The 22541-nt window shown below is 39.0% G+C and overlaps 2 protein-coding genes across 2 annotated transcripts in view; one reads left to right on the forward strand and one right to left on the reverse strand.

Annotated features, from left to right (window-relative positions):
* Positions 1-10799, forward strand: part of slx4ip (SLX4 interacting protein) — a 45703-nt gene extending 34904 nt beyond the window's left edge. The window contains exons 7-8 of the mRNA XM_016442353.1: positions 9126-9223; positions 9295-10799. Coding sequence (XP_016297839.1) covers positions 9126-9223; positions 9295-9823 — 627 coding nt within the window. The 3' untranslated portion in view covers positions 9824-10799. The remainder of the gene's footprint in view (positions 1-9125; positions 9224-9294) is intronic.
* Positions 10800-13561: 2762 nt separating this feature from the next.
* LOC107655002 (protein jagged-1b-like) overlaps positions 13562-22541 on the reverse strand; it is a 34029-nt gene continuing 25049 nt past the window's right edge. The window contains 13 exon segments of the mRNA XM_016442386.1: positions 13562-14055; positions 14629-14776; positions 15232-15363; positions 16100-16333; positions 16435-16544; positions 16880-16993; positions 17690-17775; positions 18968-18995; positions 19565-19681; positions 20778-20891; positions 20999-21112; positions 21207-21320; positions 21807-21971. Coding sequence (XP_016297872.1) covers positions 13601-14055; positions 14629-14776; positions 15232-15363; positions 16100-16333; positions 16435-16544; positions 16880-16993; positions 17690-17775; positions 18968-18995; positions 19565-19681; positions 20778-20891; positions 20999-21112; positions 21207-21320; positions 21807-21971 — 1931 coding nt within the window. The 3' untranslated portion in view covers positions 13562-13600.

The raw sequence follows: 22541 nt of genomic DNA on the forward strand, positions 1-22541 counted from the left end.
TAATCAGTGTTGGAGAAGCTACTTTGAAACTAGCTTGCCAAGCTATACTCTACTTAAATAGATTTAGTTAAACTACTGTCAGATGACCTTCTTTAAAAAGAGTTAGCTACAACAAAAGTGTCTATCTGTATAGACGCTCTTTAAAGGGGCAAACTGATTTTATTCTGTGGACAGTCTGTATTCTCCAGCTATTATATAAGTTCTCCAGTTATTCTCCAGCTCTTTATATAATGTATAAAGAATGTAAGAAAATGAAGTACATGTGTCTTTAATGTATGCTGTTTCTCAGTCTTGAGCCCATTCTCTGCGAACACCATGAAGTGGGTTCTGGACTCATGTAGTTAATTCCTATGCGTTTGGTTCTCCCCTCTCGCTTATTATGGGGCAGCAAAAGAGTAGTTGGAAGGGGCTTATTGGTAAGACTCTTTTTACTCTATACTGCTCTCTGAGGTGGACCACTAAATGCCTTTGGCCTAAGACGTTGAGCTCTGGGGCCTTATTTGCTCATACGATTGGATGTGATCCTAAATACCATAGCAATTAATTCAACATTGTTTATGAAAATGTAAAGATAAATACTGCAGGCAGTAACAACACACATTATGCACAAAGGAATAGCATTTTAACTGTTTTTTTAAGAATTACATCACTGAAATTAGTTCATCGATGTTTCCTGTCGGCTCAATTTTTGAGTGGACTTTGCTCTTCCAATTCGCATGAATGGTATACGAGTGGAGCGACTGAGCGGAGCGCACACGCATAGAGCGGGATAATACGCAGAGCGTCACACCATGTGAAAGTGAAACCTGAGCGGGGAACATTTTAGCAATTTAAAAATATTAAAAAAAGATTTTTTACACGGCACCCCTGCTCTCGACAGACGGCACCCCGGTTGGGAAACACTGATCTAGATAATATATGATTTCCGAACCATCTATAGGAAAAGCTAATGATGTGAAATTCTGTAAATATATTAAATAGATTTTAAAGCATGAGTGCCGCAAATATCACATTCATGTGGACGATTTGCTACTTTTGTTTCAGTGTTTTTACATGTTTTTACAATGCTGTCAAGTGAAGATAACTCCAATTTGAACAATGTGTTTAAAGACCCCTAAGTTCTGTTAAATTCTCCATCTAGCTCAGGGGTGGGCAAACTTGGCCCTTCCAGGTCACTTTCCTTCAGAGTTTAGCTCCAACTCTAATCAAACACACCTGAACCAGCTAATCATTTTCTTCAAGACTAGTAGAAAGCTACAGGCAGGTGAGTTTTATCAGGGTTGGATCAAATCTCTGCAGGAAAGTGGCCTGGAAGGGCCAAGTTTGCCCATCACTGATCTAGCTAGTCTTGAAATCAAGAATTTGTCTTTTGTATGTGCCCCCTAAGAAATGCATCTGATTATCTTTAAACCTATATGACTTACTTTCTTACTTTCTTTCTTTCATTCAGGTAGTGCCCTGACGATTCGATGTTTAAAAAAGTAGCTTTGTTAGAGTTATTCATCTTGATGCTACAGTAGGAAATTGAACGCAGGATACTTATTCTGAAATCATGAGTCGCATCACTGGTACACTATGTATTTTGCTTTGGAAACAAGACCACAGTTTTACTTGGCTCACACACATGCCCTCTTACTCACCCACTTTTATGGCAACAGTTGTGTGTGGGGCTGAAGACTGATTTGGTTCAACAGGATACTCAGTGGTAGGATCTCTGGAGCCATGAATGTCCAAGTGAAAGCATCCTTGATCAGACTTCCTGCTGTGTGTCCAGAGTACTTATCTGTTGTGTCTCCGCCCCAGTCAGATCTTCTTCAAATCTTTTCATGTCCACTTCTTCCCTGTGAGTCTCTCTCAGTTGATCCTACTCTATCTTCCAATAGAATGCTGGGAAATGCGCACAGAGCCGCCCACCTTGGGTGGACATCAAGGACAAAGACAGTCTCCCATCTGTCCTGCCATTAATGTCGGTACTTTTTCGAGTTGAATCATTTGCCATTGTTTTTCTTTGAGACGTTTTCTTTCAGCCCTTTTTTCCTGCGTTGCTTTGGCTTTCAATGAAAGCAAGAATTGTAATAATTTGAGTGAAGTTATCCAGTTTGACAGTGAAAAGTTCACATTGTGTAACCGCTTTTCCAGTTCAGGGAAGCAGGGCCCTTGTTTTTGCATTCCCCTCGTCAGGATGTGGTTCTCTGTGCTTGTATATGCTGCGAGGAAGGGTTAGCAGGAGCTTGCGGTGGTGCTCTCGCTATTTGGCAGTTTGGAGGAGAGAGTGCATCAGGAGAATGAGCTAGAGTTTCTCTCATCATGACAAAACAATTATTTCAGTTGCTCCGCTCTAATTTGTCACTGGGATCCTTATCCTACAGTTTTGTTCTTTCTCTTTTTTGCTTAAAGTTAGCCAGGAAAGTTATGAATCTTAATAAGAAATGCGGCTCAGCTGTATGAGTCACAGACGATGCAGAATTTCAATTTGAAAATGATAATGGCTCGGTGAATTTGTTCTTCCAGTGTTGTCATATGTTTATGGCGAGTTTCTCTCACCGCAGAGCTTGACAGTGAGAGTCTGAATGACGCCACATGTTTTGAGGCAGTTTGGGAATTTGTCTGTGATCCTTCCATTTGATTTAGAGCTCAGTTTGCAAAACATAGTTTATATCAGCCGCACAGGGCTGCCATAACACCTATCCAAAGGTCACAAGGTTACACTCCGATATAACGTGTGGTTTCTTGCAGCAAGAGAGCGTGTGAAAATGATATGTGGTACTAGGTACTATGTGCAAAGTCACCAGTTCAAACCCTGGAAGGACTGTTTCATGAACTGGAAGGTGACTTGTATCACTGTCAGAACAAGATTAACGGTTCCTTGAGTGATTCACATCCTGTGGTGTGGTCTGAAGTGGGTAGAACGGGAAGGATCCTTCACTGTTGCGTAGCTAAGAAGCGATGGGGGTGCAGTGCACAGTCAGCACAGAATCACGTCATCACAACTGAGATGGTAGGCGTCTCTTCCTTTTCCTTTTAATGCACTTCCTGAAACTCCTCGAAGGTTTCTAGCAGATTGTCCTTACTGTAAATTGGATCTGTGTTTGGTCACAAATCATACTGTACACTAGTGTTTGAGAGTTTTGAACATTTGAGTTGGAATTTACACTACAGTCTAAGTTAGGGATTGGAATCATGGATTTTATTGATTCTTCTTAACCTTTAATTAAAAAAGTACTTTTTGTTTACTCATCCTAATGTCACTCAAAACCTGTTTCTGTGGACCATAAAAGATATTTAGAAAAATTTGTCTGTACAATAATATCCATAGTGTCAAATGTTGTTTGAACTCCATTGACTTTCAAAAAAGATAAGAGAGTTTTGTATTCTGAGGTTGCCGCATCTGTACCTCTGGATGTGTGCTGGAAGAATGGGAAAGATAGCAGCCTTGTAATGACGCGGCGGATCAAAGCTCAGCCAGGCAGATGTGTTTTTACAGCCTCCTCTTCTTTGGGGAGAGCTACAGTGTTTATGGACATAACTTTATCCTTTCTTTGTTCATCTCCTATCTCAGTCTCTCACTGTTTCCAACAGCAAGCCACAGAACACTGTCATTTCAAGAGCTTCTTGGCCCTCACAAACTCATTGTCACCTAATCTGGTTTTTCTCCACAGAAACAAAGAGGTGGATTTCTAGAGTGGTTATGTTTTATGAATACTCTTCATGTCAATGCTCTGGTTTAGATGGCTGGAGCGTTGTTCTGACAGGTACTTACAGAAGACATACACCATTTATGTCTTTTATGACTAAAAGAAGAAAAGGTTTCTTCTGGCATTCATAGAATAGGCAAATGTTCTTTGTGTAGGTGACATGCATTGTAAGGAGTCCAAGCTGTAGTTTCTCTCTAATTTGTTTGTTGGCCTTGGTCTTGCTGTGGTTTACAGAAATGTAGTTCAGATGACCAACTGAAACAAAGCTCCCGATTAAGCAAGCCTGTGTCATGTTAGACTCAAGACTCCCCAAAGGCATCATCTTTGTGATGACAGCAATGTTACGCAATGTTGTCAATATTCAGACTTTCCATGATTGTAAAAAAAAAAAAAAAAAATGTGTGGGTGCTGCTGTGGTATACTTTAGCGTCTCCAAACATTAATGTTCACATTATTCATAGTAGATGGATCTCATGGCTAGTGAATGAACAAGGTACAAGCTAAAGTTATTGACCAATCAGAAGCCAAGATCTGTTTTATATAATGTTTTTTTTTAATGTACTTTAATATTATCCAAGCTTCTTATGCTTAAATTCCCACTCTGCTGCTTTCAGATAGGATGAATAGAAGTGAATGAGAGACAGTCTAGTGTGACCGCATCTTTACTCATCATAACTACTGTACAGTACACTTGTTGGGACAGTCCTCTTAGGGAAATCTACAGTAGAGTTAAGTGCTTTTGCTCAAGGGCATTATGGTCACACACAAATTCCAGTACACCGATCTCTCCCTGACTGATCTTTGTCCTGATCCGTAACTGCACCTCCACTACCCACACTGTGGGCCTCCAGGTGCTTGTGTAACAATGATCTGCCTAATGGCTAATGATTCCAGGTCACATGACTAACGGTACATATTTGTTTGTTTACTAGTACAGATGAGCCGTTGTAAGGGTGTCCACGAAGCGTGCCAGTGCTTACAGCTCATTATGTAGGATTGAGCTTATGGAAATGTAAAGGGTGAATGAATCTTGAGTCAAAACTGACTCATTTCCTTTTATAAATGATTTGTTGTTGATAGAAGTAACTTTCTAGCTTATTTACAACAATCATTTAGTGTAAAGACATAAATAGATGCTATATAAGTGTTTATGTCAAGGGTATATGGCCTGCATTCCTCCTTACTGGATTCTGCATGAATTTCTTTCACTTTTAACTTAGAGGTTATATGCAGTGAACACACCTTTTGTAACTGTAGAGGTCATTAGAGCTCTGACATTGTGCCAGATAATAATGTATGTTGAGTCTGTATTATTAAGGCTCTACTGATTATAGATGTTGATCAGATTAATTGCATGATAATTCATTTATTAAGTGAATGATAAGTAATCACGTGTACTCAATATATTTGAAGTACAGTGGGTACGGAAAGTATTCAGACCCCCTTAAATTTTTCACTCTTTGTTATATTCCAAATGAAGATCATTTTATTGTGCCAGAAATGTTTATTTTATTTAAAATTTAATTTTTATTTTTATTAATTTACATGGTTACAGGATTTTTTTCAGATGTATTTGAAAGTCTCTTTTTTTTAAAATAAGAAAATACAGTAAAAACGATAACATTGTGAAATATTACTACAATTTAAAATAATTTTCTATTTTAAAATATATAAGTGATGGCAGAACTAAATTTTCATCAGCCATTACTCTAGACTTCAGTGTCAATTCTAAAATCATTCTAATATGCTGAATTGGTGCTCAAGAAAACTTATTATCAATATTGAAAACAAACATTTCTTAATATTTTTGTGGAAACTGTTATACATAATACATTTTTTCAGAATTCTTTGAATAGAAAGTTCAAAAGAACAGCATTTATTTGAAATGGAATTATTTTGTAACAGTGTCTTTACTGTAACTTTGATGAATTTAATGCGTCTTTGTTGAATAAATGTATGAATATCTTCAAAAAGAAAAAAAAGTGTTAATGACACCAAACTTTTGACCGGTAGTATAACTTCACTAAATTCACATGTAAATTGACATCCTTAATTATATTTTCATAGATATTCCCTGTTCCCATAGACACACTGAATTGTGCCTTCTTTCACTCCATTAACTTTCTGACATAATTTTTTTTCTTAGCATCTTTCTCTTTCCCTTGTTCTTCTTTGAAGCCCAGCAAAGTGCATGCTTCATGGGAGAGTTTCTCTGGGAAAGAAACACTGCTCCATTGTTGCTGTCTCTTTCATCTGTTTTCCAAAGGTTTGTAAAATGCATATGAAGGTATTAAAATTCAAATGTTCTTCCTCCCCTATCCTCCATGTTTTTGTCGAGCGTGTGTATGTGTGCTGTACTGTTCACGCTCACTGGGTGTGTTTATTTTCAGTGGACATATCGTTAGTGAGTATGGGTGTGTTTCTGCGCACTAGTGTGTCTGGATATCCCCCTAAAAACCGTCCAGTCTTGGTTGCAGTGGGCGGAGAGACGTGGTAAGTTGGGGGGAGTTTGTGTGTGTGTGTAGGAGAGAGTTCGACAGACGGTGGTCATGAATAGAACACAATCTACGGATGAGACCGCAGCTTGCTTGCTCCGGCTTTGGAAATGGATTGTTTTTAAATATTAGCGGCCCACGTTGCAACATGATTTCCTATGAATACTTGTCTCTGTGGGTGGACACACACCGCAGAGAGTCTCTTGGGTTCTCATAGACTCTGTTTTCTCAGATCTTCCCATGCATTACCCTTCCCTGCACCTTAAAGTGAACCTTCCCACTAGTTATTGATCAGCTCATTTAGAGTGAAGCAGCACTGATTTATGTGTAGTCCTGCTAAACCTGCTGGTTTCAAACAGCTTGTGGGAAAAGAGCTTTGACGGAATTGGCTCTTTCTGTCTGTGGCTGTGGTTTCCTTCCATGTTTTTTTGTGTGACTTATGGGTCATATACCGGTATACATGATAAACCGGTAGAAACTTGACAAACTGTATAAATGTTTTATTATTGTTTCTGTTGCGGTTATGTTCTTGTGAGGTTACAGTGTTGTGTTATCACAAAAGTTTGTATTGTTCATGCATTTTTGCCAGTTTAATGTTTCAAGTGATTTTAAACCATTCAAGCGCAATGAGATGCAAAAGAATTCAATTCGATACTCATGCATTGTTATTGTTTTTGGCAATTTTGCCATTGTAAACTTATTTCTAGCACAAATAACGTAATTGTGAAAAGAGACTTATATTGTGATGAAAGACTTTGGCCATATTGCCAACTAGTGTGAATTTTGGACATAATATGCACATAAAAACATATACTTGCTAAAAAAAAAAATTCTTAGATCAAAAATTCATGTGATTCAAATAAAATTAGCACAAAGCATCTCAAATTTTGCTTGGGCATTCTGAAATGTCAAAATGATTTGCTGCTGTTAACTTCCCAGAGCTGTTTGACAAACTCCCAGACACAAGGCATCTGCTGTTGATTGCTAGCAAAAGTTCATCAGAGTGTTTTGCTCTAAACCGCAAATAGTTTATTGCATTTACTAAAAGACCCACCGTGGCTTCCATTTCTATTTAGCACCAATTTTCCCATAAGAAATGATTTTGTTGTCTTGACATGGGATGGAAACGCTGCATTGTTTGCAAAGAAAAGTACATTTATGCATTTGGCAGATACTTTTATCCAAAGCAGCTCTCAAGGTTTAAGTTTAAGGTTACTTTTTTCTGTTCATGCATTTCCTGAGAATTGAACCCATGACCTTGGCATTGCTAATGCCATACTATACTGTTTGAGCTACAGGAGTACAAATAAATAAAGACTTGGCTTGCAACAAGGATCTTAACTTGTGAGATTTTATAATACTTTTGTCTTCATTTAATATTAAACAAAAGAGCATAGCAATACTAGTCATCTGACAGGTTGTGCCACAGTCACATGCTGCAGGATCACTTGCTTGCAGTAGGTGCACCTTCCTTGTGTGATTCATCCACATATTGATGAACTCATTCAGCATGACTTGCTCACAACTCAGCGCAAAGATGAACAAAATGGATAGTGGGTCAGTCTGTCTTAATTGTTTCCATTTATATTTGTTGTATTGTTGTTGACATCAGTCACATGCACTGTAAGGCTCAAACCTACAACCTTTTGGTTATCATCCCATATATTTATCCACTAGGCCACAACACTTTTCTCTATAAAACAAGGCATTAAGTATAGGTATATAGAGGCCTCTTCTTCAGGTCAGCGTCTGTGCACTTCATATGAAACACATCCCTCTGCAATTTCCTCATTTCGCTCTAATGACTTGACGGACCTTGTGGTTATCTGGCTGCTTGCTCCTAAAATAGAACTAATAGCCTATATATCTTGAACCTGTTCAGAGGCCGGTTGGTAAACCTACACTTTTATGAAATCCAATCAGTTTGGACTGGAATGATTGTTTTGTGTCAGTTAATCGCAGTTCAATGATCCTGTGCCCCTAAAGACGGCGGACACAAGCACCTGCTCTGTTCTTGCTCAGTCAAGGATTGTTCTGTTGATAGAGCTTCATTAGGACTGTTGAAGGTGTATGTTGGTGGGATTCAATAAGCTGCTTCGTCTCTTTATTCTTCTCAGAGCTGCCCGGTTAAGCATGGCTAGTGCTAAAACAAGGACTTCAAAGTGTTTGTCAAACTATTCAGGTGGTCAAGCCAGGTCGTAATGAACACACACACACACACACACACACACACACACACACACAGTCAATGGATATTTAAATAACTACAAAAAATGTTTTGCTCAATGCGAGTGTATTTACTGATCTCTTAGCTTGAGAGTCTCAAATCTGCCACACATCAGCATTTAAAAGGCATGTTTTTATGTGATTCTTAGTATCAATTTTAATATCACAACAAACATGAATATGTAACACATTCAACCAAATTGGTACTTTTGACATTATTTATATTAACACACAAACACATAAAATATACAATATGCACAAGCAAAAAAAAAGCAAAGCCGCAATAAAGCAAATATTTATATTTTGATAAGCATGATCAGAAATTTGATGACCAAGACAGAGAAAAGGGAAAATAGAGAGCTTCCTCTGAATACTGGCAGTTCAACACAAGCTTGTGTTTTTGCTTGGTCTCTTGGGTATGGCCGTCAAAACAAAACATCCCATGGATTTGTTCCCATGGCTACACCAAATATAGTTAATTCATGTCAGTACAATGGACTTCTCTTAGAGTCCTTTAAAAAAACAAAAACAAATAATTGACTTAATAGTTTCTGTCAGGTGTTGAAAGAGTAGCTCTGTTCCAAAACCTAATGAGATACCTACAACCTACATACCTACAACATCTAATGAATGATAAATTGATTTATATTGAAGATTTATTTCCACCATCTCGAATTTAAAGGATCTCTTTCTTTTTTTGTCTCAACAGAGTGAACCAAGCCATTCAAAGTATTTTTCTGGCTCTGGCGAGATAATAGATCCATTACCCAGCTCCACAGCAACAAAAAGAGCCATTCTTCAGAAGATGTAAGTACTGTTCTGATATACCTTGCGGTGATCCATCTACATCTTCATGTAACCTTTCCTTATTCCTCCAGTGCCAGGCAGGCTAAAGTCCAACCCCAACAACGCCAAGATGATCAAGCGGACAAAGCTGAGAAGGGGTCTTCTGAAGCATGTCATCCTGTCACCATATCGTCTAGCAGCTTTCTCACGGGTGAGTCATTGGAGGAAGGGAAAGCCGTGTTGTCATCTAAATTAAGTAACAGTAAAGAGATCACCGAACCACATCTTGACGCTACCGGTCCGAAGAGACGACCACGGACCCCAAGTAGCTCAGGAGAAGGCGCTGACCGCCAAAAGACAAAAAGATCTCGTTTTGGAGAGCCTGCAGCGTCAAGCAATTCCAACAATCCCTCTTCCGACGTTGCCGCTGCAGACTCCGTTTGCAGTCCCCAGCCTGAGATTTCACAGACTAACCAAAGCGGGCTGGCTGCAAGTTTGAGAGGCCTATCCGTCAAACCTGTATCCTCTGGCTCCTCTATTAGTTCCAGATCTGTTGCCAGAGAGGGAAGGAAGGGGGGTGAGCCCAGAACATCCCGATTATGCCGGCTCAAGAAGTCCTGAGGGGCGCAGCGGCATAGAACGAGAGAGGATGTCTGACGCCACCACGATGGATGTTACAGTACACACTTCTACTGTAATACTGTCTGTCAGTGGCGGTTGCACAAGAGTTCACCACACACAGTCTTGCACATACAGTACTTCCCTTCTCCCTTTAAAGTAAAAAACACAAAACTGCTCAAACGCTTGAATTAGATTACCAAGAAGCTCTCAAATATTTGAATCGACTCCACTAGCAACAACTTAAAAGGAACTCAAGAAAACAGTAACTTCACTCTAAACAAAAACACAAATGCAGTTCGCGTTTTCGGCGTAAGATTTGTATTTCAGACTAGCGGGAGCCGTTGAGCACACTGTGGCTTCAAGCCCAAATCTCTGGCTCCATCCGTCTGAAATCTCCACTCTTCCAGCTTCAGCTGAGCACATGATTGATTTTGCTGTGTTCTCACATACACCGCGCTCCTTAAGCGATCAGGGGTTTTCACCGTTGGAGCCGACTGCCGTCTCCCTGCGGTTATTATTTGTAAATGTGTTATTGCTTTTCGTAACAGCTAAAAGTCTGCTGCGGGATGACTGACAACGTTATGGAACGCTGTAGTGGCGCTCGCGTCCGATATTTGGCTAATCACGGGTGCAGTCGACATTGATTTAGTGCGTGATGGCAGGATGATTATATGTATGGACATAAATTCGTTGAGTCACATGCTTTATTTTCCAGCCGTGCTTACAAATCACTCAATGTTTATGTATTTAGTATAAAAACGTTATCAGAATATACAAACATTGTGCAGCAATAATCCCATAACGTGGCAGTCGGAATGCTTCTGGTTACAACATATTTCACTGTATATTCTGATGTTATGTCATGAAATTCGAATCGTTAAAAGATAGCAAACCATTTGTTCTTAATCAAACGTTTGCATTGAGATACTTGTAAATGTCCAAGGAATACCTTAAAAACTGAATGCAATCTACTGTACTGCCTTACAATATAACTCATGTTTTACTATTACTTAACCATTAATAATAAAGGAATTCTGATTTCTTGACTTTTAATTATCTAGTGCTCAGATACTGTAACGTTAGAGATCAACCTTTAGCAAATTGAAGCTTAAAAGTTAACGGTTAAAGTTAAAGGTTAACTGAAGTAGCAACAGATCTTTTCCATATTGTGACTTACATTCAAGTGTAACAGATTACTGAAAAAGAAAAATTTTACGTAGGTTGGGAAAAATTTAGGTCTGTTTATTGGTTGTTAATTAGATTTTGAGATGGGTTGGGTTTTAAGTCGACTAAATGCTTGGAGAAATCCAGCATATATCACCAAGGATAAAATTGAGTTATGACATTTTGATTAAGGCCAGGATAATAACATGCATTTACAAATGAGAATTTTCAGTTTGTCAATTTAAAAAGTACAATTTTAACCATAAAAGAAAATGTCATCAACCCATTCCAAACCCGTTCAACTTCCTTTCTTCTGTGGAACATCAAAAGGAAATTCTGGAGGCTGTGCTGAGCACTCATTTTGAGGTAATTGCAATGAATGGAGATGGATGCTTTCAAGCTTCAGAAATGACAGAGCGCAATAAAATAATCATAAAAGTTACTTGTGCATTATATCCAAAGTGTTCAGAAGTTATAAAAAGCCTTTGTGTGAGAAACAGACTGAAGTTTAAGTTGTTTTTCACCAATGTTCCTCTGCTGCGACCAAATTGAGCAGCGAGTTTATCTCGAGTCTGATTCATAAATCATTCAGACAGGTTTTATGAACTGGATCAACTGAGTGATTGAAAAGATGTGACTCGCAAGAATGATTCGTTCACAAATTGGACTTATTTCACCAATTATAAGAAAATCTTGAGTGAATGTTCACTTAAATTTCTCACAAGCTATCACATGATTTAGAAGACTTTGAATATAGGGCATGAGTTGTATGAACCACTTTGATGATGTCTTTGTGTTTTTTTTCGCACTGTGAAACCTCCAGTCCTCATTCAATATGCATGGGAAACAGCTACCTTATCGAAATGCCTTTTTTGTGTACCACAGAAGAAAGAAAATCATATATGAATAAAACACCTTGAGGGTGAGTAAATGATGACAGAATTTACATGATACATGACTGGAAAACATTGGGAAACCCCTTTTTTCTTCTCATCACCATAAGCTTTGCCTCTTGCCCTGCAGTTATTTTACTGAATACCTCATTCATCATTTAGGGAGGGAAGTGCAGTCGCAGCGTCAATCTTCACATGGTACAGAGTACAATCAGACCCGCACGGCTGTACCACGAAAATACATTTAGACAGACCTTGTGCCTCACATATCATTACGTCAGCGTAAGAGAGGATTCAGCTCCTCCCAAAGCAGCACAAATCGAAAACAAACATTTAATTTTCCTTTTATACAAAATGTTTAATAAATATAACATTCAAAAAATATTGCCAGGAACAAACTAAAAAACAAATTTACAATAAGGTCAAATATGAACATTGAATATTGCCATGATCTACAAATGTGATAAGCTTGTCAGTTTGGTGTTTTAGAGAGCCTCGATATAAAAGATTAACGAAAAGAACACTACATGTGCACAGCAATAGAAATGGACTCCTGAAAGCAAGGCAGTCATCTACAGTGTTTCCATTGGCCCCCTACTGTTCAAGTATTCACAGCCTAGCTTATGACATACTGCAAACTGAAGCGGAAGAGAAATGATTTGTGTGAATCAGGTTTACCAACAAGCAACTAAAAGACTCATGTTCCCTTTTATTTTAGATATTTTTAATGATTTATTTTTTTCTTTTTCATCCGTGGCAAGCAATGTGTCTGCCACCAGGTATCCAAACAAAAAGCAGTCATGATGTTGACATTACCTGCACTGAGCAAGTAAGAGTTGGCAAAATACATACAATAGAAGTTTCAAATATTGAAATATCTGACATTGTATTAAAAAAAAAAAAAAAAAATCTCAGGCACACAAATGCCCATCTTGTTTTTTGAAAAAAAAAAAAAAATTAAGAATGCTTTTTCTCTCTGAAATTTTGGTATGTGAAACATCAAACAAATGTCGTCCGAACAAAGCTATAGGCTTACAAAGCTATCAAAACCTTCAAAACTAGACAGGACATATAAATAAAAAGGAATGATATTTTAAGGCTCTTGATTATTAAGTTAATAAATCAAATATACACAGTGATTAATTAAAAAAAAATATATACATATCTACACTAAATTGACACAATTCTTCATATTGGCAGCAGAAAGCTGACCGACCTATCCCGCCCCAAGAAAAGAAAAATAATAAATAATTTTTTTGCTTTTTTTTCCCCCCATTTTTCATACTCATTTCCGACAATTGCTGTGGTGCTTAGCTGTGAAGGAACTTTCAGTTCAGAACTAGAAATAAAACCAACTAGAGACAGTTTCCACACAGCCGCTGGATAAGGAAGAAACAACTACTTTAGCTGTGAGAGCATTGTCATTATGAACGAAAATAACACTTAAAACTATTTGCAAACTTTTCAGACTCACTAAGATACTCAAACGTATCCACAAAAATATAGACATTGGAAATGTGTAATTTTTTGTTTTCTTTACATTTTTTTTCTTTTACGAAGGAAAACACAGGATGCGAAACGCAGCATTTGGGTTTTCCAGCCGTCCACAGCAACTATTACAATTGCCAGTGTGAAGCCAGCTTGTCAAAACTTAAATTAACACAGGATTCTAGTGTGCAAGTGCAACAGGGGTTCGGTCGCACGGCAACACAGCTGCCTGCTATACGATATACTCCATCCTGTTTAAACTCTGTGCCGTCTCCAAGTCTCTGTTGTCCTGTTTGTTAGTCCAGTTTGGGTTTTTGTTGGGCGCGCGCTCCTCCCGCTCCACCAGCGTGTAGGCCGGCTGCTTGGTGAAGTGCGCTTTCTGCAGGTGTTTGTCCATCTCCTCTTCCTCCACCTCGGAGTTATGCGTCCTAATTTTGGCAATGATGGAGTTCTTCCCCTCGTAGTCTTTTATGGTCACGCCGTGGGCCGCGTGTTTCTCGATGGGGTTCTTGATTTGGTTGAGCTGCTCACGCACGTTATTGGTGGTATTGTCCTCTGTAGCTGAGGTAGTTGCATTGCTGTGGGTGTTCTGTTTCCGCCGGCGGTGAATGCACCACAGGAAGGCTGAGGTCAGGGCGAGGATCCAGAGCACGATGAAGATGGAGCTGAGCAGAGGAACCAGGTAGTCTGGGGACAGAAGAACCAGAGGGACAGTTAGTCAGTATTTGGGACAACGAGAAGACTGCAAGGGAAACTATTGAAATGTCTATTCACTGGTGAACATTTGTGCATTGGAAATGGGAAAACCTTGGAGTTTGAAAACAGAAGTGGTGTAGGAAAAAATAATCCACACTTTAATTCAACAGCAACATTTTCCTATTTTGGACAAGATATACACTGTTTATACCCGGTCCCCTGGCCCAATCTACAGAGGCTGGCTCACACGGTTTAAAGGTCTCTTAAGTTAGGAAGAGACTTAGCAGCTTGGCAGAAACATAGGACGCCATTTTTGATGAACAGCATGCAAGAGGGCCCTGATGTCTAATTGAAGTTCAATCCAACTGGCAGAGCTGATGTAACATTCCATGGCTTCAATGACTTAAAGCTTCTTTTGACAGTTAAACATTGCTCAAGCAAGACAGACCAAGGACAGACAGTTCAACACGACTGGCCCAGACTGTGGAAACCTTAATACTTTAATTTTTGACTACTTTTCAGCAAAGATGGACCCAATGTCCGGTGTGATGGAGAGCTGCTTACCAGTGTTGGGGCTTGGTGTCTGGTGAGCTCGTACGCCGGTGATGGCTTTGATGATGGTGCTGTTACCATTGTGCTTGCTCACCAAGTCGAATATTTGACCCGTAATATCTTTAATAGGATTCCTGTCCGACCTGGGCTCTTCTGTGGACTGCACAGGAAACGTAGACTCATAAATATCACAAAAAATGTACTTTTCTACAAATTCTGCCTTTCTTGAGATATTTTGAAGAATGTTTCAACTGTTTTGTCCATAAAATGGAAGTCATTTGGGTCCAAAACAACTCTGGAGGACTCCATTTACTTTCAACGTATGAACAAAAAAAAAAAAAATGCATTATCTTATCTTTTTTGTGTTCCACATAAGAATGGAAGTCATGCAGGTTTGAAATGACATTAGCGTGAGTAAATTACAAAAAAAATTTTCTTTAAATAAGTGGTGTCCACCTTCTCTTAATTAGAAACACCTGAACCAGCTGATCTTCTAGAGTACTAGAAACTTCCTGTCAGGTGTGTTGGAACAGGTTGGAACTAAAGGTGGCCCTCTAAAAACATCTTTAAATGCTATTTTAGACCCATTTAAACTTGTTGAAAAGCTGTACTTACAATGCTGATGTGAATCTCATTGCTGGCTGAAGAAGATGGCTCACAGGTGATGGACATAGCATACTCTTCCGTCAGGTTCTTCAGCATGTACCAGTGCCTCAGCTCATTACAAACATGCTCCACACTCAAGCCCTGTCGCAACAGAATGATCTATTACGAGTTTGTTCAAATGTAAGCGTTTTCCAACTAAATAATTAGCGCAATATGCATTTAAATCCCCAAAACTTCTTCTCGGTTTTTAGGTTTTTCTCCAATAACGGAGCAGACAGTGTGGGCAGTGCGAAAAGTCCAAAATGAAAGATTTAGTCAGTTGGGAGAAAGTTAAAAAATGAAACATAGTTTGCAAGGTTCTCCCCCTGTCAAATATTAATCCTATACACTTCTCCCTAGTTTCTGTAGCCCATTAGTAGAAGAACCACATGTTTTTTATGCTTGTCACTGTCCTTTGTTGCACTCGCTTGTCTCTCGTTCAGCAATTCGGGCTGGCTGGTGGGCAGCCGCCAGCGGTGTTTCTCAACAATGTCTGCCTAAGTATTAAACCGTTATGGGATATTAGCTCAGGAATGTCTTGGTTCGGAAAGGGATACTGAGCCAGAGTTTATTGTACAAAATGTATTTCTTGCGCTTTCATTCATCTGAAGAAAAAGTGTTTGGATATGACAACAAAGCTTGTGAGAATCCAACCAGCATGGAAAACTTCACCCATGAGGAACGTTGTCTCCTAGATGAAGAGAACCTGATCTTTCACGCCCCACTGCGCTCTCAGTTCTCCACCGAATTAGGGAAGGGTGGAGGAGACGTTTGGAGAAGGGGGAAAACGGCTCAAAAGCTCATAATTCAATCGCTCTCCTCTGAAAGTATGACTCACTTGAGGCATGTTCTCCTTGTTAAAGGTGAACGTGATGTTGGCACAGCTGTCGTCCTGGTAAGAGAAGCTGGCGTGGCATTTGGAGGGTGGAGGGGGTGCAGGGGGCCAACACTCTCGGAGACTAGGACAGGGTTTGACAAAGCAGTGCTCTTCTTTGATGGGAACACAGGATTGGCCTGCAGGACACCCACTTCTGGCCTTTCCTGCCCAACATGATTTTGGTCCACACCACATCTGAAGAACAAAAGAGCCAAAAAATAGGCATTTTTGATTGCATAATTAAGAGAAGTATTAGTAAATGCCTCAAGAATACGATGCAGCGGCAGCGAAGTTACCATGGTGCAATGAATCTTTCCATTTTGACACTGGCAAACGTTGCAGTCTTCCTCCCATTTGGCACCATCAGCAGTTACTTGTCCGTTAGCAATACAGGGTCTCCCAATGACTGAACGACATCAACAGAAGATTATGACATGGCAAGAAAGGAGTTGGTATGGTGTGATCTTCTTGAGTAAAAATTCAAGCATTTCCATTTCCATTTAGTGTGCATATTTTCTATCGGTTTCTTTTGTCACATTCATTGCAGCCCAAGTACATCAAATTGATGTGAACCCTCAAACTAAGGAGAATTTTTTGGCAACTTTGAAACTGTTAAGTCAACAATATCACTGCTTTGTAGGAAAGCAATGGTTTGGGAGATGCTAATGCAGGTCTTGATGTTCTTTTCAATAAGAAATAAGTGGTGTGTAGCCTGTTTGCACAAGCTTATATGACTCTTACCTTCTTGACACTCTGGTCCTGTTCTTCCAGGCGGACAAAGGCAGCGATAACCATTGATTTCATCTACGCAGGTAGAGCCAATTGCGCAGGGAGAAGACTGACACTCGTTTATATCTGAAGGAATGAAGAGAATCTGTTAGGAATCATGCTTTGAACTTTTCAAGTCCTAAAACATTCCTATCGCATGAATAGCAACAGGTATGGTCTTGTTTCCCAGTAAAAACATTGAAATATTGTTACAAATGAAATAGATTTACCTAATAATCAAGACTGCTTAAGATGTTTAAGGCTTGTTTTCCAAGAATATCTTGAATTAAACAAAAAACAAAACTCATGCCGTCTTGCTTATTGAGATAAATGTACCCAAAGAGATCATTTTGATTGAGGCAAGTTGAGAAAGTATGACCGAAGACCCTGTCCTGATGGACTATATCATCTTAGGCTCAGCTGACATTAATGTCATGAGCTCGTTTGCAGGTTTGGATGCATCAAACAGTAAAACCTGAGTTATGTCTCGTGTAGCCAGATGAAAGCTTTTCAAAGAGCAAATCGAGCTCTGTAATCAGTGCTGGATAACCAGGCTGATTGGCTTTCGGTCACTGCGAGTCAATTTCTCCCGAGGGGCCGTGAACATCAGTGCTGCAGAATGCGAGGACGCTGCTCGCTGGGCTGTTGGCATTCTGCCCAGAGGGCTGGCTAATTGGGTGGCTAGACCGTGCATTTTGCTCCAGCTCTGTTTGTTTTTGGAGAGTTGTGTTGCACATTTACAGGGCTCACAGCCAAGAGGATCAGGCGTCATCTAACACTCACTTATGCGGCAGTCTGGCCCGGCGAAACCCGGAGCGCACTCGCAACGGTACCAGTTTTCACCATCCACACACGTCCCGCTATTGTAGCTATGGAGAGAGAAAGACAGAAGGTCAGACACCGTTCGGTTCAGGCATCATTGCAGCATTACAAACGGGGTCCAAAAACAGCATTAGTCAAGCACCAAAGGAGAGTCAAAACTGGCATGTTGACATACTGTATAAGAGCTGTTGGCTGACAGTGCGCAAACTTTGAGTTTGGTCAACTAAAGTGGAAAAAGTAATAAATAAATAAATAATATTAAAAATAAAAATAGTTTGATATAAAATGAAATAAAATAAAAATATCATTAAATAAAATAACAATAAAAAGTAAAATAAAAATGAATACAAAAATCATAAAATAAAATGAATAAAGGAAAATAAAAATAAGCATAAAAGCAAATAACAAAAATAATATGAATACAATAGTCAAATAAAAAATGAATACAAACATAATATAAAATAATAAAATAATATAAAAAAAATATATATAAAATGACAAATGAATAAAATAACATGAATAAACAATATTACATAAAATAAAATAATATAAAAAGCAATATAAAGTAAAATACAAAAAATAAAATAAACATAATTTTATATATAGTAAATACAATTAAAAATACTAATGGAATCAACATATGAATTAAAATAAATAAATAAATAGATAAATAAATAAATACATAAAGAATACATAAATTAATAAAACTGGTTAAGGTATAACTTTATAAATTTGCTACAAAATTATTTTATATCAAAATATCCCAAATATCTCCAACTGTAATGTCAGACTCTCACTGATAAAGTGACAAAATGATTCAAATCAAAGACATACAAACTGTCTACTAATAAGAAACATCTGTTACAGCTTGCATGTCACAACAACTTTTACAACTATGCAAAAACCGGTAAATCCAATTATTATAAGTGCATTTTATCAGTTCACTGTTATCAGTGGCCCCTAATTCCAAATGACAAAATCCTTATCAAATGAACTCATGCTAATCTGTTTTGCTGGGATATGTTACTGTGAACTCAGAATCTTGCTTAGACAACTTCTCGAGCAGATGAATCCGATGTCAAAAGCACAATAGGCAGCGAGCTTAACGCACCCTTGGAATGACAGAAGCAATGGGAGTGCCTGTTTCCCAGCACTGAGAGAGTGTGAGAAAGTGCGGCACAGCTGTACGGGCCGGTTTACAGCGGCAGGCTGTGTGGTAAATGTTTTGCCAGGACTTACCATGGGTGTGGGTTGCAGTCGTTGGTATCTGAAAGAGAGAGAGGGAGAGAGAAGAGGGTTTGATTCACTTCACACCCATGTGAGCATATAAGAACGAACACAACAGTCGACATGTCAGAGCTTGTGTCGGAGTGCGCGTGCGACTGCGTGCTCGCGTGGGCGTCCAGTTTGGCAGAGTTGCTGATTGCTCGGTTACTAACTGACTCACTGTCTCCAGCTTTTCTTCTCTCTTCATTTTTAGGACTCCAGGTTTCTCCGTTCTCACAGAGCGAGAGGTGCACAACAATACATAAGAAAGGCACATCGAGGGGAAAAAAAAGAAAGAGAAGCGGTGGGCTTGAGAAAAGTGGGGGACGTCTGTCTCCACTTTCCCTCATTTAAGTTTTTTCCTTCATAGCTGGCAGCAGCCGACAATGTCCAGCCAGGGTGAGGTGGGTTTAGAGAAAGAATGGAAAAGAACGAGCAAGACAAAGCCAGGAAAATGGATACCTGCTTTATTCTCAGACTAAATGAGGGTTGAAAAATTAACTTTTATGAGTAAAACTATTCCCTCTTCCACTTTAAATCTACCTAGGAAGTTAGTACTGCGGTACTCACTCTCGGTGCAGGTGGATCCTTCCCAGCCTTCCTTGCAGACGCAGGTGAAGGAGTCGCCGTTGACCACACAGGTGCCTCCGTTCTCACATGGGTTGGGCAGACAGCTGCTGTTCTTGGCTGCAGAGGTGCCACAAGAGAGGTCAGAATGCTTTGAACTGAACAGAGCAACACGAGTGCAACCACAACAAGACTGCCACACTTAAAATGGACCGGCTACATCTTGAAGTATTACCAAGTACAACATTTCTCAAGACTCCATCCAACTAAATTTCCCATCAAAGAATTGGAGCCGACCGTACGCCAGATATGATATTTTCTGCATCAAAGAAATCTGCAAAAATGCTCGTCCCAAAATCTGATGGAGTTATTTTACAGATCGTGCTATTTGAGGCGAATTGCAGCCAATACATTGACAGAAAGAGAGAGAGATTTCAGTCTGTGAGCTAGAATGATTGAATGTGATCAGTGTTTTCCCCCTATTTTGCAGAGCAACTCCTTCTTAGTTTACATTTTAAACCATAAAACAGTTTCTGAATATTCAAGGGGCCATGGAAAATTTCAGTGATTAAAAAAAAGTGTTAAAAAGATAAATGGTTATAAAATGTTTGTATATGACTATATTTTATATAATTTATATTACATAATTTATATTTCACATTATTTCACAATTTACATAACCATTATTACTATTTAATTTAATGATTGGTTGGAAATACAGTGCTATAGCAATACATTTAAATGAAAATGTCTTCTTATAATGCAGATAATAGTTTCCAGATGAAATTGTAATATATTTTTGGCTTTAGTACAACAACAACAACAACAACAACATAAGTCAATTGTTTCAATTCCCCCACATTTTAGAAGGGGGGTACTTTGCAAAGTGATCAAATTTGGGGGTCCTTGGTATTATAAAGTTGTAAAACCCCTGAGCTTGAAATTTAGTGGGCATATTCTAGAAAGAATCAGTTTAAAAGGTTCTGAAGCACTCACAAAAATACTTGTAGCCAAATTATTTGCTGCACAGTTGTACTGTAGCTTGCAACTGCTTGCTCCAACATTGCACAGTGCATTTTCATGTTAAGTATGACTTTACAGCAAGAAGTGTGCTAAAGGGGTTTGTGGGAATATGATATTTTTGCAAGGGCTTGATTCACACGAGCTGTATCACATTCTAAGATAGAGCAAGTGAGTGGGCGTCACCAAAACTGACCTATGTTACATGTGGCTCCTTCCCAGCTAGGTGAGCACCTGCATTTGAAGATGTCCCCTTCATCATGGCATGTACCTCCATTATTGCATGTGGCTTCGTCACATTGACTATCACCTGAAATTACAGTTGATCCAATAGTATTTTATAACTCCATATGTACACGCTCACACAAAAACAAAAACTCGGCAAACTGGGTGGGTCATAAAAATAGTCTTTCTTACGGGAGTGGCAGGTTTTTCCCTTCCAGCCATTTCTACATTCGCAGTAGAAATCGTTCACCAGGTCTTGACATGCTCCCTTGTTCAGGCAGGGGTTCAAGCTGCAGTCATCGATGTCTGGAAAAAATGGGGAGAAAAGAATAAGAAAATGAGCTTAAAGAAGCACAAACATTTAACAAAAGCAGAGAAAAATCTATTCAAGTGAACATACTGATTTCGCAGTGAACTCCTTCCCAGCCGTCAGCACAAATGCACTGATAAACGTTCACCTTATCGATGCAAGTACCGCCATTGCGACATGGGTTACTCTCACAGTCGTTTATATCTGAAAAAAGACCGTAGACACCACAAAATTTAGGATCATCTACATAGATGATAAGGATGCACAATATATCAGTTGATTATCAGCCGATATGAATGATTTTGTTCATTGTGGTTGATATTGATTGGTTTTTGCAATTTTAATTTTTTCTGACATTAACATTTTCTGTACTTTTACACTAAGATTACCTTTGCTGTCATCTAAAGTGCACTTAAAGTTAATTTTCAAAAACACTAATAACTTAATAACACTGTTAAATGCAACCTTTAGCAAATCTCAGATTGATTAATCATTTATCAGACATAACATTATGATGCATAAATTCACACGGAGCATTTAAAACAACTGATTTTAGTTTTTAGTGTTTTAAACATAAAAATAAAAATGTATTTGGACAAAATAGTCTGGAATTTTAAAACCAGGCCGTAAAATGAAAATAACCGTAATATCGGTGCGTGCCTATAATCCGATAATAATGTTTAGTCTTACTCTCATGGCAGTAGGTGCCTCTGAATCCTTCCTGACACTCGCACGTAAACTGGCCTCCGGCCTGACTCCTGCAGCGTCCGTGAGGACCACAGACATTTGAGGAGATATATCGCAACCCTTCTGGCGTACTGTTGGATGCCACAGCAACAGTGCAGCTGTCAATCACTGTGAAAGTTTCAGAGAAAGAACGAAACCCAGCTGTTAAAACTCTGGGTTCATTGTGAAATAAAAGCTACACTAAACCCACATTAGCCATTCTTCCAGTTTATTTCAATATTTATGGGTTTCTAAGTTTTTACATCTACTTTTGCAGAAAGAGTGTATGAGGAGGCCATTTAATGCACATAAGCCCTGAAAGTTGAAAGAAACTTGATGGGCTTATCTAGCTGTGGGGTTTGCCCATCCTCACACACACACACACACACACACACACACACACACACACACACACACACACACACTTTTAAACATCCAAGGCAGAGAATCCCACCAAGTCATTACCACGAAGAACACACACAGAGCTGTTAAGAAACTGGCAAATGTTCAGGAGGATTTGGGAATGGAGAAAGTGTTTAGGAGACTGTGTGTGTATGTGAGCTGTGTGTCCAGGGAGGTTACTGTCAAATAGCTCACCATGGGCTGAAAAAGCCTCATGTAACAAAATATGAGTTCTTTTTCCTCATCTTTCCCCCTGAAGGTGGTGGGAGAGTCCCCGGGCCTGTAATCTAGTTTTAC

This window comes from Sinocyclocheilus anshuiensis, unplaced genomic scaffold (assembly GCF_001515605.1).
Source record: "Sinocyclocheilus anshuiensis isolate Anshui unplaced genomic scaffold, SAMN03320099.WGS_v1.1 scaffold487, whole genome shotgun sequence".
Taxonomy (NCBI): domain Eukaryota; kingdom Metazoa; phylum Chordata; class Actinopteri; order Cypriniformes; family Cyprinidae; genus Sinocyclocheilus; species Sinocyclocheilus anshuiensis.